The sequence below is a fragment of the Lycium barbarum genome, chromosome 1, assembly GCF_019175385.1.
Source record: "Lycium barbarum isolate Lr01 chromosome 1, ASM1917538v2, whole genome shotgun sequence".
In the NCBI taxonomy this organism is placed as follows: domain Eukaryota; kingdom Viridiplantae; phylum Streptophyta; class Magnoliopsida; order Solanales; family Solanaceae; genus Lycium; species Lycium barbarum.
The window spans coordinates 145,547,961-145,566,279 of NC_083337.1; the positions used below are offsets into that span (position 1 = coordinate 145,547,961).

General features: G+C 37.0%; 1 protein-coding gene across 4 annotated transcripts; it reads right to left on the reverse strand.

The window, feature by feature from the left end:
* Positions 1 to 885: 885 nt before the first annotated feature.
* LOC132641886 (TMV resistance protein N-like) lies at positions 886 to 15,752 on the reverse strand. 4 transcript variants are annotated; one of them, XM_060358995.1, is made up of 6 exons: positions 15,174 to 15,752; positions 13,018 to 14,086; positions 5,945 to 6,456; positions 4,255 to 5,341; positions 2,918 to 3,208; positions 886 to 2,805 (listed from the first exon to the last, which is right to left on the reverse strand). In XM_060358995.1, exons 1-6 carry the CDS (start codon positions 15,668 to 15,670, stop codon positions 1,213 to 1,215), a joined length of 5,049 nt encoding a protein of 1,682 aa, XP_060214978.1. In that variant the 5' UTR covers positions 15,671 to 15,752; the 3' UTR covers positions 886 to 1,212. The 4 variants fall into 4 exon arrangements, with proteins under 4 accessions (XP_060214978.1, XP_060214970.1, XP_060214996.1 ...); XM_060358987.1 differs by having other exon boundaries at positions 2,918 to 3,211; positions 15,174 to 15,751; XM_060359013.1 differs by lacking the exon at positions 15,174 to 15,752 and adding an exon at positions 14,606 to 14,911 and having other exon boundaries at positions 2,918 to 3,211.
* Positions 15,753 to 18,319: the final 2,567 nt, after the last annotated feature.

Here is an 18,319-nt window from a genome sequence, read left to right on the forward strand (position 1 = left end):
AGACTTAATGTTGATATTTTGATTGCAGTGGAAAACACTACTCCTTTGCTACATATACCAAAAATAAATCTCCAAAATGATTGTACTTTGCAAAACAATTATCTAGACTAAGTTTGTTTTATGGCACCCCATTGTACATGATAGTGATATTGACTCACTTCCAGGGTCCACAAGTATATTAAAATTAATGGTGAACAACTCCATTTTTGAACTCTTCATTTTTATTGTGGGTGTTGTATCACTCCTATAGAAAATGTTTTCCAAAAATTGTAACTAATCAAACATGAGAACATTGAAAAACATTCTGAAAAATAATTTCCTCCATACTTGTGCAGCCCCTTTATAAGAGAAGGATGTTGTGTCTCTCTTTTAACTCCATAGCAAAATCCATCCATACTTATCATTGTTAACTCAGAGATTGGGATTGATTTTTGAATTATCAGTGTAGACAGGCATGAATCTGGTATGAACTCAGAACCAAACACACCAATATTTTCACTCTCAGCCAGTGAAAAATAAAGGTGTGCTTCCCGAAACTTTTGCGTTGAGTTTAAGTATTCAAGCATAACTGTTGGCAGGGGCCGGAGCCACATAGGGCCGAGGGGGTTGCGAACCCCTTCGGCGGAAAAAAACACTTTATACATGATTAAAATTATTTTTAATATATATATAGTAGACGTTGAACCCTCTTTAGCTTCTTCGTATGTTTACTTTTTTATATTTTAAACCTCCTTAGGTGAAATCCTAGCTCCGCCACTGACTGTTGGGAGGGATGATTATGATGTGTAATGGATTTTCTTACTTAAATATTAATTCCATGTCAGATGGAAAAACAAAACGCTACGTTATTCCATGTATTTTTGAAAGAACACTGAATATTCAGAATCAACATATAAAAAGAAATACGATTAGGGTTAACTTTTCAAACATCCTCAAACAGGGATTGAGAGACACTTATCCATAGCAAAAGGAAGAAATTAAGCATCTGATAATATTCAATTGAATAATTACCATATCCCTCAATTAAGTCTGTCTTCATGGATTTTTATAATTCGCATTATCCTTCTTCAAAAAGTTGTTTTCCTATCGTATCTTTCTGTTCTTCATTGTACAATAATCCCAATGATATTTTACATGGATAATAACAGCCTCCTATAGTTTTCCTTAGTAGTTCCCGTCATGATCCAACACGGAGCTACTTACTGACAGGCTTCATAATACAGCAAAGTTTGATTGAATTCCATTCCACCTCTGTAGACTGCTGCGATAAAATTGTCTATTACCCTTGTAGATCAACTGAACTCCCCATTGTCTCACAATGCGCCCCGGGATAGATGCCTCAAATAGGCGATACTGGTTAAGGTTCTTAACGTCTACTGCGCCAGATGCCTGCAGCGAAGAATACAATGGTATGCAGGTAAAGCAAACACACCAGCCATAAGTTCTGGATACCGTGCCCACTTTACATTCTTTCTCTAGCACTGTATTATTGTGTGTCAATTTGGCTTTGATGAATGTATAGTCATACTTCCCTGATAGCCCCGAATCAGGATCAAAGAAACCTTCTCCCATGAGAGTCACACAGCATATAGCAAAGCCCTCAAACTCATCATTGTACCAATCATTGGGCAGTTCAAACGAGATCGTTTGCTTAGTACTTTGATGTTTAAACCACGTGGGAATTGCAGCTCCAGGAAAGACAATAGAGCAACTTACACGGTGATCAGAGTTAAGGGAAGGGATGAGCACATCATCCATATTGTTTGAGAGAAACAAACAGAAGATCTCATCCAAAACTGAGCTTCCACTGCTCTTTTCTTTATAAGATGGTTGATCAAATCTATAACTGGTGAAGGAGACCAAATTCAATCTCAGATACATCTGTAGCTCTTTAGTACTTTGTTTGGCCAGAAAGTCATCTGCATATAATTCCTCTATACTTGAAGGAAGCTTGGGAAGTCCCTTCAGTTTCTGACAGCATGTTATGTTGAGATATTGAAGCCGACAAAGCAGACTGATGCCGTCAGGTAAAGAAGTAAACTCATTTCTACTCAGGTTTAATTCCAATAAATTGGGCAAGAGTATAAGAGCATTAACTTCATCACCAGATAAACAACAACCACTGAGATCTAAGCTTCTCAACGTGTGCAAATCACCAAATGAAGATGGGAGTATCAAACTCCCAGAGAATTGGCACTTATTTCCTCTTCTTAGTGACAGGACTTCAAGTTTGCTGAAGTTCCGAATAAAATCTGGTAGTTGAAGAATGGCTGTGTTGCCAGCATAGAGCTCCTCCAGCTGTTGTAGATCAACTAGGCTCTCTGGAAAAATATCAAGTTTTGAGCAGCCTTTAAGATTCAAAATTCTTAGCTTTCTCATCTCAGAAACCTCGGTTGGGAGTGTTACAAGGTTCTTACATGAATGCAAATCAAGCAAGCTGACACCACTTAGATGTCCTATTGATGAGGGCAGCTCCCCTATTGCGGTACAGCCTAAAAGGAGCTCTGAGAGCAAGTCCATTTTTCCCCTAATTTCTGGAAATTTTTGTAGTTTCTCACAACCAGAGAGGTTAAAGCTTTCAAGAGATTCCATCTGAATACCACTTGATAACAACTCAACACTTTTGCAGTTTTCCATGTCCAGAAAAATAAGCTTTTTAAGATTCCCTATGGATGGATCAACCTTTACCAAGCTAACACAACCTTTCAGGACAACTCTCCGCAGATGTGGGATATCTGAAAAATTGGGCGTGCTGAGTAAACTCTCAGAAAAACTTAAATTGAGGATTGTCAACTTGTCAAATTCCTGCTTATGAAAAGCAAAAGAATAGTCAGTATTAATTTTTTTCTTTTTTCATTAAAATATAACTCTTTTTTCAAGACTTAGAACTCTGTTATTGAGATAGATCAACAAACACCTTTGGCTCCTCACAAAGTCGAACAAGAGAACTAAAAGTCATTTTGAGCGCAACAAGGTTCTCTGGTTCAAAATTTGCTGGAAGAGATTCAAAAGTGTAGTATCTCCAATCAAGCCATATCAAGCTACTGGGCAGATACTTAATAGGTTCAGCAACAGGATCATGACGTCGGACCTCGTCCCCTTTGACCATGAGTAACCTAAGACAAGGCATCTTTCTGAAAGCTTTGCTAAACTTGCATATATGTCGGTCTATGCCAGTTGGTACCGCTATACCTCTAACTGACTTTGCCTTCTGAAAGAAAAGATTAAAATAAAGTAACTCGACTAAACCAGAATTCACATCCAAGCTCAGACCCTATTCTGCTTTAACATACAAATCTTACTCTATATCTTTATTTTTATTTTTATTTCTTTGGTTGTACTTAATAGACCATAATAGGGCTAGGAAAATAATAAAATTACCAGTATAACATTTATATCTGCCTTCCAATTAGAAGTTCAATAAAAAAAAAAAATCATGAATTGATTAAATCTGCATTACATTCTGATGCAACAATTTCTTACCATACAGTGTAGCACTTAAGAATTGATTTGATGATGTCTTCAACTAAACCTACAAAGAAAGCAAAGCTAAAATTGTAACCTACCAAACAATAGTTTCCATCATTATTATCTAAAATAGAGTACTTTCTAATTCTTGAAATTCAGATATCAAGTTCCAACATGTATTTCCTCATAAACTCTCCTGTAAGGAGTAAACTTCACTAGAAACTCTTTTACAAGAAAAATGTTCTTCTCAAATAGTACCCTATGCCATCAGTCAAATTATTTTTAGGAGAAGAGAACTTACAAAAACATTAAAACATTTGATTAGAAAGTAAACTTAGAATAAAATAATTTTTTTGAGAGGACAAAAGATAAATCGATGATCTGCACTTCAGCTAAAATGAAGAAACCGAGCTAACATATAAGAAGCAATATAAGAAATAATAGGAGCACAAGATTCTGCAGGTAATCATAATTAAAACTAGAACTCTCATAAATGTATACTGAGGAAACTACTCCAATTTACATATTCCAAAGGTGCTGAGGTAGTCTATGAAAACTGAATATGTGATTAACCTGTTCATGTAGATGACTATGTGAGACATGTATGCTGCAAAGCAGTCCGAAAGTGCATATGCAAAGTTACAAGGGTATATTATTTGTGCCTAAACACTGGAAAGAACTAAGAAAATATGTTATAACTGGATGTCTACTATTTGTGAAATCCAAACAATGCAAACAGAAAATGGAAAAATCTCCATATTCACTACCATTAGAGGATATATGTACCTGATTTGCAAAAAAGACAGTTTTTATATCTTTTTCATGCCATAGTCTAGTGTGATTCCATGGCATGTCCTGTTCACCATCACGTGCCACTTGTTGACCCATTTGTTCTATCAAATCATGCATCTCAATCCTTCCTTCTGAAATATATAAAAGTGATCTTTTAGCGAGGACATCTATTCCTACCTCTGGATCCAAACCAAAACTTTTTAGTATTTCTTTCACATAATCTTCCCTTCTTCCTCTAAAGAAACATGCAATATCAAGAAATATATTCTTGTCTTTGGGGGTCAATTCATCTAGACTCAGGCGGAGCTGCTCAATAACATCTTTGTTCCCAGTGTCTTTGAGTCTATCTAAAGTACTTCTCCACACATTTACGCCTCGTTTGTTGAGAAAACTTCCCAAGACCTTAAGAGCTAAGGGTAAGCCTTGAGCATAATCTACTACGGACTTGGAGAGTTTGAGAAACTCTATATCCGGCGATGGTTTCTGAAAAGCATGCAAACTAAAAAGATCAAGAGCCTCCTGCTTAGACAATTCAGAGACAGGATATAATTGGCTGTGGTCACGAAGTAAATCACTGTTTCTAGTTGTTATAATGATTCTACTACCATCAGCATACCAGTCAGGCACTCCAACTAAATTCTCCAATTGGTGCTCATCATCCACGTCATCAAAAACTATTAAGACATTCCGGAGACAAAGTTTTTCTTTAATCATGCTCGCTCCTTGACGAACACCTTGTATGTCAACTGATTTAACATTTAAGATTCTTGAAAGGAGTGTTCTCTGCAAGTGCATCAGCCCATTCATCTTTGATTCATCTCGAACTTTTTCAAGAAAACAAGACCTCTGAAACTGATGAGAAATCTTGTCATAAAGTTTTCCAGCAATAGTTGTCTTCCCCACGCCACCCATGCCCCATATTCCGAGAAAACGAACACCACCTGATCCAACTCCCAACAATGACTCCACTCTACCAATTCGAGCTTCGATTCCCACTAAATACTTTTCGGTAGCTGAAATTGTGCAGTGCATATTTGGAAAATTATTGTTTATAATCTGGTCAATACATTTTGCTTCATTCCTGCCAAGTAAAAGCACAATAAGGGGTAGTGAAACATAATAAATTCTAAAGAAGCCAAAAGTGGTGCCTATATTACGCCCAATGCTTCTTTATAACTATATAACATGTCAAAGGAAACAAGACCTTCAAGTTCACAAGAGATCTCATAAAAACGTTATCTAGCAAAAATGGTGCTCCCTGTCACCTTTTCTCTTACCTTACATTCCAACCCACCCCAACCTGTTTGGGGGTTCACCTAAAGTGTGTTCTGTCCAGAAACTTTAATAATACATCCAGCTGAATTCTACCCACATGAGGTAATTTAATCTTTTATATTTTAAATTAGATAAAAGATCTAGAAGTACTGTCATTAAAATCAGAGCTTTAATTATCAAGGAAAAAAGTCAAGAGTATATGGAATTGATTTTTTATGTTTTTACTAATCAGAAATTAAAGAAATTAACTGATCCATTAATCTTTCATCATATTCTTGAAAAGTTAGTTTATTTTATTTAAAAAGGTAAAATCCAGGAATTGACAGTTCAAACAGCATAATTGAAAAAAGATGAACAGGTCTCGTGAAAATTGAATCAGACTCAAGGATTCTATGGAGCTACTACTCACCCATTGGCAGTTTTGCGAACATCCCATCCTGCTATATTCGCTGCGTTACGTAGAGCGTCCTTCCACCTCTGCAACTTCTCCAAATCAGCACCCTTGAGATCTGCCTCGTGCTTGGCCAGTGCTTTAGCAAAGCTATTTCTCTGCATGCGTACATCTGATGGCTCAACCTTATAGAAGACTGGGATGGCTTCCTGACCCTTGTCTGCACACTCCATGATCTTCGCGAGCTCCTCCAAGCACCATGTGGATGAAGCATAGTTCTCAGAGAAGATGATAATGGCAGTTCTTGACTCCTCAATGGCTTCTGAGAGCTCTGATGAAATGAATTTTCCTCTTTGAAGTTTCTCATCGTCCTTGAATGTCTCGATTCCTCTGTCTTCTAAACATTTGTAAAGATGAGCGACAAAGTTATTGCGGGTATCTTCCCCTCTAAAACTCAAGAAAGCATCATATTTCCATTTTCTGACGGATTCATTTTTGGAAGCCATGAGTTGTGTTGGAGTTCTGGTGATCTGCCCCCCCCCCAAAAAAAAAAAAAAAAAAGAGGTGAATGCTTTGGGATTAACAGCCCAGGAGGGAAAAGAATGAGAAGTATAAGAAATGGAAAATCTCCAGGAACATTTAAAGAAAGTAGTGTATAAAAAAATAAGTTTATATTTAGTCCCTAACTTAAAATATCAAATTCAATGGATCCTTAAATATTGATGTGTCTCAATTGTATACTCAATACTATTGGACTAAACCACTGTCAATGGATAACATACATATCTGCTCACCTGAGAAAAAGGGTAGCTCGGACACTAATACCATTACAAGAGAGTTGAGCTGGTGACACTACTTTAAAATTTTGCGTAATGGTAAAAGAAGAGATTGAAAGGGAGATTGAAGTGGAGAGAACGGAGATGGTAGTTCATTTAATAGAGCGATTATATGGCTATCAGACTGGTTTGGTGGTAGAGACAGGGAAGATTATCCTATTTAGGTAATGCTACATGCATTTCGCATGGTTCATTATATTTATCTCATAAGATCTAATGAATATTGAATGTAACAGAAATTGGCCTGCATGTTGAGATTGCTGAAAGTCTTATCAAAGAAAGGTATGTACACCATCCTTATGTTTTAAATAAATATGCAGACCATGAAAAACAAGCAATTACCTCCGCTGCTCCTCAAAAGCCCCAAACCACTTCTTCAACCACTCTCAACCCTATCACCACCACCATTGATAATTTCGAACCCAATTATCCCTTAACCATCAACACAGAAATACCTGCAAGTAAAGTTTGAACCTCTAACCAACAAATCCAAAATCCTAGGAGAACCAAAGCAAAAGCATGTCGCATAGATGAACCAATTCGCTCTGATGACTCCCAATTCGACCCATCTCTAGTATCCTTCTCTGACCATTCCGATGTTCTTGAAACGCCTAGTGATCTACTTGAAGTACAGGGAGAATAGACTCGAAGCCTGACTTGCAAAATGTCAGAGTTAAAAGGAATATACTATACAGGTCCTCTCGAATAGGTATATCCAATTATTCTTCCAAAAGTTGCAGTGATAGAGGAGACAGGGCTAGCTCATGTAGTAAGATCTATTGAGGAATTAGTGGTTGAAAAAGACAAAGTAGAGGAAAAGATGGTGGAGCAGACAGTGAGGGGGAAAACCCGCAACTGAAGCACATTCACCTGCTGGGGTACATGATGCAGAAGCTAGAGTAAGTTTCGCTGGTGTTGGTGACAAGACAGAGGTGGTAGATGAACCGGTGGAAACTGCAAAATCGGTAATAGAAATAGTGTCTGGGTTACTGGAAAGTTTGGGTGAGAGTGATGCAAAGGCAACTGAATCAGATCAAAATCTTGAACCCTCCGTTGATGCTCAGGGAGATTCACCAACAACTGACACCCATGTGCCCATAGAACAAGTTGTTGAACTTGGTCTAACAGTATAAAAGGATATTCCAATAGAACAGGCTGCTCAACCTATCAGGGGCGGCTCAACATAATTGGAGGCCTAAGGCGAGGCCTTAATTAGAGGCCTAAAACCTAAACAAACTTCATACATACTTTATTTGAAATTTATTTTTGCTAACTTTTTTTAGCTGCAAAATTATTACTTAATAATTGTTATAATCGATTTCTTTGATTTTTTTCAATTGTTAATTTTAGGCAAGATTTTATGAAATCCAACGTTAAAAAACATCCTTCCACTAAGGAAATCATTAAAGGAATTGTTAACATAATTCTATAAGCATTAAGTTGACAAATTTTAGATAAAAATAATAGGATTAGAACGATAGAATCTAATTCAAGAAGTTGATAACTTGATATACCCACTTTGATCATATGCTTGCTACAATGCTTGACAACCTTTAAAAAAAAAAAAAAAAAATTGCAATACACTTTGCTCAATATTTTTCGACTATTGGCTCTTATTTATGACAAAGTATTACTCTAACTTATCAGAGATTTGAAGAAAGAGAGTACAAAAAGAGTTGAAGAGAATAAAATAATACTATGAGTGAAAGAGAGTATGCAAAGAGTTAAATAGAATAAAATAATGTGAGTGCTTGCGGAAAGAATGTAAGATGGCAAAACAGCGTTTTTTTTATTTCTTCTATTCGAAAAATGTTAAAGAGAATAAAATAATATAAAATTTCTAAAAATATTGTACTTTTTTTAATCATAAATGAGTAATCTCTTTAAGGAGAAGTTAACACATAATTTATTTGGGGTAAAATTTGGGGCTCCCCAAAATTGGGGCCTAAGGCAAATGCCTTATTTGCTTACCCATAGAGCCGGGCCTGCAACCTATCCAGGAAAGGCAGCTGCTGATAAAGGTAATAATGACGACGATGATGTGCTCATTACTGACTTTGTGATGAAAAAGGTGTCTAGGCTTAGAAAGGCATCTGGTGGTCCAGTTCTAAAGCCCAATAATGAAATAGCTGAGGAAGGTTCTTCAACAGTACTCAGAACCCCACATACGAAGGGACAAAAGAGGAAGGCTGAGAAAGATCAAAAAAAGGCAATGTTGGCAAGCAAAAGAAGCATTGCTCTAAGAACAAGGGCTACTAAGTCTGCTTCAGTATCTTTGACTGAATCAGCAGAGGAGAGAGAGAATACTGAGAGGGAAGGGACAAGAAAGGGTAAGACTCTGGTCAATCCAAGGTCAAGACCAACTGCGACAAAGAAACGTGTTAGATAACCTGTTTCATCTAAGTAAAAATATCAGTTCAAGCTGGTGGATCAGCCAACTGAGAGTGAAAAGGATGAATCTTCCGAGTCAAAGGACCGAGACTTCAAAGACATGAAAAACCACTTCGACTCAGAGGAATTAAAAGATCCAACCAAGCGGACAATCTTGATGATCAAAAGGTAGTCAGTACTGAGAGGTAGAGTAGTCACTAGTATTGTTAGAAAGGATTGAGTGCTAAGGATGGAGTAACCTTTCTTCCGAGAGATGAAAAGAGAAAGATATGCAAAGAACAAGTTATTGAATTCTATATTAGTGCTACTTTTAATGGAGAGCAACTCACTAGCACTGTGCTGGGAGTTGAAATTGCGTTAAATGTTCAGAAGTAGGGTGAAATTTTCTGCATGTGCCCTCTGTGGGTTAGGCAAAGTATGCAGAGAATGAATGGTCGTCACTCCAAGGAATGGCAAGTGTTGTGGACATCACAAGAAATTTCTCAAACAACCCACCAGCCAAACACCATAAGAGGGTACTGAAAAGAGAGATGCCCAAGCTTTACCAACTATATTTTGAAGTAGTTCATCGTATGGTTGTGCCTAGGAAGGAAGGGAGGGCTGAGGCAGTCTTCTTGGACATGGCACTCATGGAGCTTCTCGACACTAGAGTCCAAATAAATCTTTCCAGTCTCATGATTCAACACATGTATAGGATATCTCTGCGGGAGAATAAAGGCCATGGGTTGGCCTATGGGTTCTGGTTGGCTGAAATCTTAGACTATTTCAAAGTTCCCATTAAAGTCTGGCAGTATTAGATGGCGAAGGATGTCATCATTAGGACTTTGGAACTTCCTGTTGGGGATGCTGATGAGGAGCTGCAAATCTTAAGGGATCAACTTGCAGCCAAGGAGGCTGAGATTGCAGCATTGAAGAATAAGCATCACTATGACATATGTTGCAGATCAAGTATAAATGTGAGCAAGAAGTTCTAAATGCTCAGATTTTGAGTCTGCAGATTGCACTAGATAAGGAGAAGGCAGAAAACACTAAGATTATACAGGATATAGTCGCTGCTCTTTCTAAAGACTCCTTCTCAACCTCCAAACCATCCTCCTAGTTTCCCTCAGTTATCCCTTCTGTTCAATCCCTGACCCCTGTTCTAAAATCACAGGTCTTGGTTTCTTTTGGTCTGTATGTTTGTTTGATACCTCTGTGTTGGTGTTTTTTTTTTATGACATGAGAACCCGCAGCAGTTAACTTTCGGGTGCGCACAAGATAAACCCAGCTCCTCTACAATAGCTCGCAAACCACACATGAGAGATAACCCGCACTAGGCAAGCCCCGTGGGACGAGCTCGACCCAGATAGCAAATCCCCTGCTGTCGTAGGCAAATGGTTTCGAACCTGAGACCTCCATTATGAAAGCCCCATGCTCAACCAACTGAACCACCCTTGCGGGTTGTCTCTGTGTTTGTGTTCTCTTTCAATGATAATGGAAACTGTTTTGCTCTCCTATATTTCTTTGTTATCTTTTTGTGCTTCAAAATATTCAAGAAGATATAAATTGAGCTAATGTTTCTATTGTGTGTATAAGTGATAGCCCCACTGGCCATGAGTTTTATATTGCAAGTTCAAATTAATGCTTAACTTATCTGGAATAACTTTCTAATGATGTCAAAAGGGGGAAATGCTGTGTAATGCTTATAACCCATATATGCTAACCTGGTTCAATCTTAGTTATTGGTGTTCATTTTCTAGGCTTTGAGATGTCTGGAACAGGTTACACAAATGCTTAAAAACATGGGTTTGTCATCATCAAAAAGGGGAAATTTGTCGGCATAAGCATGCGTGTGTTTTGATGATTGACAAAGTAAATGAACAAGGCAATTAAACCAGGTTTAGAGACAAATGCTAGAGATAAAAGGATTGGACTTAACCAGGTGGATGAACCAGGTCTGTAAACATGTTCTATCCAAGAGACAAATGAAGACAAAGTGAATGAACCAACTGCAAGGTGAAGTGAATGAACCAGAAAATGCAAGACCAGGGTGATTGAAACAGGTCTATGGACATTTTCCATCTCAGACACTGAGACGATTCAGAGATGAATGAGACAGGTGCTTGAACCAGGTCCAAGAACATGTTCCAACTCAGAGTCCTACTGCGAGTACGATTTGTGATTTATCGTAAAGACTTGGCAGACAAGTTGCAGGGTTTCTTGCCATAATTTTCAAGATACTTCAGACTTCTACAAGGACATCGAAGCCGCGTGAAAGCAAGAATCCCAAGTCAACTCAAACCCTAACTCTCAATATGGGCCTTACCATGTAGGGATTGAGTTCAGCCTATGCAAACCTAATACTATATATATCCAAGTCCTGCTATGAAGAAGGGAGAGAAAATCAGAATATTGAGCAAACCATGTCAATGCAATAATTGAGAGAGTTCTGATTATAGAAGTGAGACCTGATACAACGAAGAAGACTGAAGAATTTGTTTCATAGAGTTTATGATTACAGTTCTTGAGTCTAGAATCTTGTATTAGGAGTGTTTATCAAGTTGTACCTTTATTAGCTTTCAGAGAAGCAATATTCATAGGTATAACGTTATTCAAATTCAACTTCAAGTTGGGATAACTTGAAGTGGGCTCATTAGTCTAGGGAGATTAGTGAGATAGCAATTAGAGTTTACCTTCTAGGTTACAGAGTCTGTAACTTGAATTTGCAAATGCTCACCATTGTAGTGGTGTTCGAAAAAATCCTACAGAGGTGTAGGTCGTGATTTTTTCACCCTTTGTAAGCGGGGTGGTTTCCACTAAATATTGTTGTACCCTTACATTTCTGTTCTTATTATTCCAGATAGAATAATGTGATCTATCCTATAGGCGAAAAATTGGTATACATTAGGATAAAGAACTGGTCGTGCAAATTAACCAATAGTTTATTGTCTTGCCAAAGAAGGCCTCGCCCCAATTTATCCATGTGTTTTCAAAAGATCTCGGTGTAATGTATAAAAAGGATTTGAATACGTTTTAGACCTACTGAGCCAAAAGTTATTTAAATATTTTTTCATTTGAAATGGATTAGATCTTGTTTAAATCATGTTTGAGTATACACTTCTGCATTTATTGTTGGAAGCTTACAAGCTAATGTTGATTGCAATGAAGTTTCACTTGACTTTTTATTTCAAATGTTGAAACTATGATTTGATTTAAATCTTTAAGGTTTTATATCAAATGTCAAATGCATTGAATGTTCCATAAAGTTCTGTCCCAACATAAGTTAGAGGGAGTTGATAATAATTACTTAATGATTACTATAATGGTGTGACCTCAGCCTTTTGTGGGCCCCTACTTTACATATTTCATGATGAGGCGTGGCACGTGATGAGCATGCTAGGAGGACTCACTTTCCCGAATTATATGGGTGAGTCGTGATAGGTATTCCCTTGTACTTAGGTGTTTGTCCCGAGTGGTCTTTTACTCCATGCTTTAGAGGCTTCTTAGATTGTCGAGTCGGGTTGTACTAATGGTTATCCGCATTGCATGGACGAAAAATATTTATTGAGATGTAAATTTCTTGATTGATATGAAATGGGGCGAATAAGCCAAGGTTACATGTTTCATGCATGGGTTACAAAATGTTTATGGTTTTCAAATGCCTTTCGCGTTTACTTTAGTTCATATGGTTGGGGCATATCATATGGATTTGGTTAGCTCATGGGTAGAGTGTCGGATGTCGGTCACGTATCACTGATGGATTTTGGGCTGTGACACTAGCACCAAAGTATATTGTAGAATTCGATGTCTACTTTTTTGTGAAAGCAATGTCCAAGAGAAAATGGAAAATCTCCCGCATTTTTAACCATTAGAGGACATACATACCTGACTTGCAGAAAAATCAGCCTTCATATATTTTTCATGCCAAAGGCTACTATTGCAGTTCCAGGGCTTGTCCTGCTCATCATCACATGCCATTTGTTGACCCATTTGTGCTATTGAATCACGCATCTCAATCATTCCATTTGACACGTATAAAAGTGATCTTTTAGTAAAGACATGTATTCCTATCCTTGAGTCAAAGCCCAATCTATCCATTAATCTTATCACATCACGTTTCGCTCTTCCTCTAAAGAAGCATGCAATATGCATAAAGATATTTCGGTACTCGTCACCCAATACATCTAGACTTAAACTAAGTAGCTTAACAATTTTTCTATTTCCGAAATCTTCAAGTCTATGTAATTTACTTCTCAGCTCGTCCATGCCTTGTCTGTAGAGACAAGACCCCACGACCTCCAGAGTTAAGGGTAAGCCTTCAGCACAATCTACTACACAATTCGAGAGCTCTTCAAACTCCTTAACAGGAGCCCGTTGTTGAAAGGTATGCCAACTAAAAAGTTCTAGAGCCTCGTGTCTAGCCAGTCGAGGTACACAATATAACTCATCATGCTTGCACAGTAAATCAGTGTTTCTAGTTGTTGTGATGATCCGACTGCCATCACCAAACCAATCGCGTTTCCCAACTAAACATTCCAACTGATGGGTGTTATCCACGTCATCAAGAACAATTATAACCTTCTTGAGACGAAGAATTCCGCTTGGCCAATAGGCTCTGTCACTTGCCACATCCACAAATGCTTGCTCCAAGATTTGTGAAAGAAGCTTCTGTCTCAAATGGCTCAGTCCATGCTTCTCTGAAACTTCCCTAACGTTTGCAAGAAAACAAGACCCTTCAAATTGACAAGATATCTCGTCAAATATTGCTCTTGCAGCAGTTGTCTTACCTACACCACTCATCCCCCATATCCCAATAAAAGAAACACCACCACATTCAACTTTCAACAACGATTTTATTTCCTTTACACGAGATTCGATTCCCACTGCGTATTTGGTAATGCCTAGAATCTCCAAAATTTTGTCAACAATTTCTTGGATCCATTTGTCCTCCTCCCTATGTCAAAAAAGAATCTTATAATAAGAAGAAGAAAAAATTGAAACATAATAAATGATAAGGAAGCTAAAAGCAAACCACATTCCAGTACATGCAACATTGAAACTTCTCTAACATTTTCAATACAACTAATACCTGCATATTGACAACAGATCTTATCAAGTAGTATCTTTCTTGGAATAGTTTTCTTCTCTATCGCACTTATTTATCCCATCACCAAACAAACCCCGGTCGATCCCACTAAAAAAATCAAACTTAGGCCACATAAGATTTAATTTCAGAGGATAGATTGTTCAGCTGCAACTTAAAAATTACACAAGCTAAGCTCATACACACCATAGTTAGCTTGATCTCCAATCAAACAATTCTTTCAAACTCGAGCTTGAAACTCTAATTATGAATCTTACTTGACTAGAAAGTTCATGTGGTATGGTCCAACCAAAGACAAATGCACATTTAAGCTGGTTAATCAATTTCATATCTGCTGGAAATACAACCAGTAGGATAAAATTCAACTACCTCCAAGGTCAAAAACCAGAGGTCATAAGCAATTCATCCGTCTTACAACATAACAACACCCATAAACAAAGATAGATTACCCAACAGAGGAAAACAAAGAAGGGGGAAATAGTAGGGCTGGCAAAATCAGCCCATGAAATATGACCCGCCCAATCCGCCCAAGTTTGGGCTGACCAATGACTGTCCTATTTATTAGCTCAGCCCATTTCAGCCAACCCATTTCAACCCACGAGAAGTATGCAACTCAAGTTGACCCATGCGAAATCTTTTCAAAAAGACATTTTTGATATGTTATATATAGCCATAATTAAGAAAGAAATAGTTTTATTAGGTACAAAAACTTAACACAAAGAAATTAAAATTTAGTAAGAATTGAACAAGTTGGGTTATGACCCGCTTTTTAGCCATTTCTGTCAAGTAACTTTTGGCGGTCAATAACCCGCCCATTTTGACCTTCTCAAATTCAACCCAACCCGCACATTTGACACCCTAGTACCAAATAGAGATGCTAACTTATCCAATGATAAAAGATGCAAGCAATATGTTATGTTAAGTAAACAATTTATACCATATGTGCCTGAAACCGAATGAACCATCAGGCAATTGGGATCGTGGTATGTTATATATATTACGTAGAGAGGCTACCAAAATCAGCGCCGTCTCCACAGAAAAGCCTCCGAATGTGTCATGATCAGCAAACATTTCAGTCGACCAACTTAGTAACCTGGGTTCATTCCATTCATTATCATCATAGTAGACTGTTATGGGAATCTGACCCTTACTCTTTACACATTCCATTATCTTGGTCAGTTCCACCAAGCACCTGTGGCCTTCCTCATAATTGTCGGATATGATTATAATGGCAGTTCTTGACTCCTCAATGCCTTCCATGACTTCGTTTCCTCTCTTAATTTCACTATCATAATCTTGGAATACACTAATTCCCGCTTCTTCCAGACGTTGATAAAAACAGCGAACAAAGCCATATTTGTAAGAGAGGTCCTCGCTATGATTCAGGAAGGTATCATATTTCCATTGTTTGACTGATTTGCTTTGGGAAGCCATAGAGAATGAATAGAGAAAGAAGATGTGAAGATGTGGAGTCAAGACCGCACAAGCATGTGAAAACTAGTGAGATGAAAAGGAAACAAGCATTGACCCTGGGGTCAACTCACTTTTTTGCCTCTGTTCTTTGAATATTCTTTGTGGATCTAGTCCTCCCCATTTAGTTTCTCCCCATTTTCCTAATTTAGATTAGGAGACATGTCACAAGTTATAATTAAGTAATTAAAATTTAATTGACTAAAGTAAGGTCTTAATTATGATTTAAATAATTAATACTCCCTCCGAATCAAAAAGAATATTCACTTAGCTATTTGCATATTCTTTAAGAAAATACTAATTCTTAAACAAAAATAAATAATTTGACTAAACTGCCTCTAATTAAATATTTATTAGAATTTGATCACATAACACTTAATAGTATGATTAATTCTTTCTTGATTTAATAAGTGGCACTCTTTTTTACCTAAAAAAAAGATGCTAAGTGAACACTTTTTTTATCCGGATAGAGTAACTTGTCCATAAATATATTAAAGAAATTTCTCTCTCTTCCTCCTTTTTCTTTTTCTATCTATTTGTTTCCTTATCAGTTTACCCGATTATTTATCCCATTTATTTCATCTCTTTGCGCCAAAACAATTTATGCATATTCCATATACAATCTTCACTGTAATTTTCTCTATTACAATTATAGTTATGCCATGTAGCTTTTTTATCCAAATAAAAAAAACGTTAAGTTGCTTTATCCATAATTTCTTCACTACTTGAAGAAGTTGTTCAGCGTATTTTTTGTCGTTGGAATCAAAGTTAATCCTAATAGAGATTTTGTCTTGTCGGAGTAGGAAATGAGTTAAAATATAATATTAGATGTATAATAGGAAGAGAAAGAAAGTATTATAATATATTCATGGATAAGTTATTAATTATGTAAATCATTAGAGTTTTGTTTTAGTTAATTAAATCTTAATCATTAATTCTAACATATGCCATGTATCCCTAATCTAAAGTAGAATTTGAGGAAAATGGAGAGGAGTCTAATCTTTCTTTTGTTATATACTGGCAAGTGGCAACAGTCCAGTTTACTTTATTGAAGAAATTAAAGTCTCTCACGCAAGTGTGGTCACAGAGCACAAAGCTAGTTATTTTTAGTATTTGGATCCCAAGATTTAATTATTAGGTGGCAGAAATTCAACAACCATTTTAGGATTAGTTCTAATTAAGTAGAGACAAGTTAGTTGAGCATCAAAACAACCCCCAAATTTTAAATAATACATTTTCATCCAAGAATTTAAAAAAATAAAAAATAAAACAATAATTATTCCAAAGCTTCCAAACCAGCCTTCAAATTTTAAAAAATACGCTTTGATCCAAAGTAAGAAATAATAAAATAAACCAAAATAAAAATCAAAAACATATCTTTTACCTAATATAAAATTACATTCCCCTCTCTCCATCCCTTTATTGTGAGTACAAATTTGCTCATCCCTTGATTCTTCTCTCCTATTTTTTTTCTCCGTAATTTCGGGGTCGTTAGTAGCGTATTTCTCGAACATGGGATGATTTTGAAGTATGTGGTTGTCAAGAAATATGCAGCCACATATTGACCTCTTTTTGAATACCCATGAGTTTATGGGATATTTGAGATCTGGCTTAATCTATTTTCAAGGGAATACGTGTTGCTATATATAGAAGTGAGCTAAGGTTTGGGGTAGAGTAGTCACCAAAAAATCCCAAAAAAACCTTAGACTTTGAAGATGGATTGGACTCATCTTGTAGAGTCCTACAAAATTTTGATGCCTACAAATGGCCCCTACTTCAAGGTTTGACAGAGCGCAAACTTGCTGAAACTCAAAGACGAGACTTGAAGTACCCATAAAAATGGAGATTCCATCTTTGTATTTTTGTGGATCCATATTTGGCATATCTTATTTGTAGACAATAAAATTCGAGTCGAGAAAATAATAATCAAGACCGAAAAATATCGCAACAATCATTGTATTTGATTTTAGAATATGAGTGTTACAATCTCTATGAATCCTCTGATTCGCCTTTTCAATAATAAATTCAAGGGCTTTTGAGCTTGATCTTGAACTTGATGGGTTTCATCTTGACTTGTACTTGAATTCAAGGGTTTTCGAGCTTGATCTTGAATCTAGTGGTCTTGATCTTGAACTTATGCTTGGATTCAGGGGCTTGAAGCTGGATCTTGAATCTTCGTCTTGATCTCTAGAACTTCTAGAGAAATACTTGAGTGCTTGAATGATTTTAGCTTGTAGAGAAATCTGCAACATTTGATCTACAGGCTCTCTCTGGCTTCTTGTTAGAATTTCCGGTAACTCAATGAGTTTCAGCTCAAGTAGTTCATCAAAAAATTTAGGGACTTCAGAATCCAGGAAGGGGTATTCTTTCTCTTGCATCTCCTTCAAGGTTGACTTTTGACTTGTGTTGTCTTGGAAGGAAGTTGCTTTCATACTCTGCTTCTTGCTCACCTTCGTAGAAAACTTTATAGGCGAGACGTTGACGTTCATGGATTCTTTGTTGTCATTCTTGGGAACAAACTTGCTCCATCTCTTGGGTTCCTGCATGTCCTTTCCTTTACGAGGGTCGTAGCCAGGCATTACTTCATTTCCAGTGGAAGATATGCTCAACTCC

Bases quoted from the DNA above. Each gene is read 5' to 3' on its own strand.
- LOC132641886 (XM_060358987.1), bottom strand. From the start codon at position 15,670: ATGGCTTCCCAAAGCAAATCAGTCAAACAATGGAAATATGATACCTTC. The intron at 6,457-13,017 runs GTATGTATGTCC...GGGGGGGGGCAG, and splicing joins CTGATTTTTCTGCAAGTCAG to ATCACCAGAACTCCAACACA. The intron at 3,212-4,254 runs GTACATATATCC...CTTTTCTTTCAG, and splicing joins CTGTCTTTTTTGCAAATCAG to AAGGCAAAGTCAGTTAGAGG.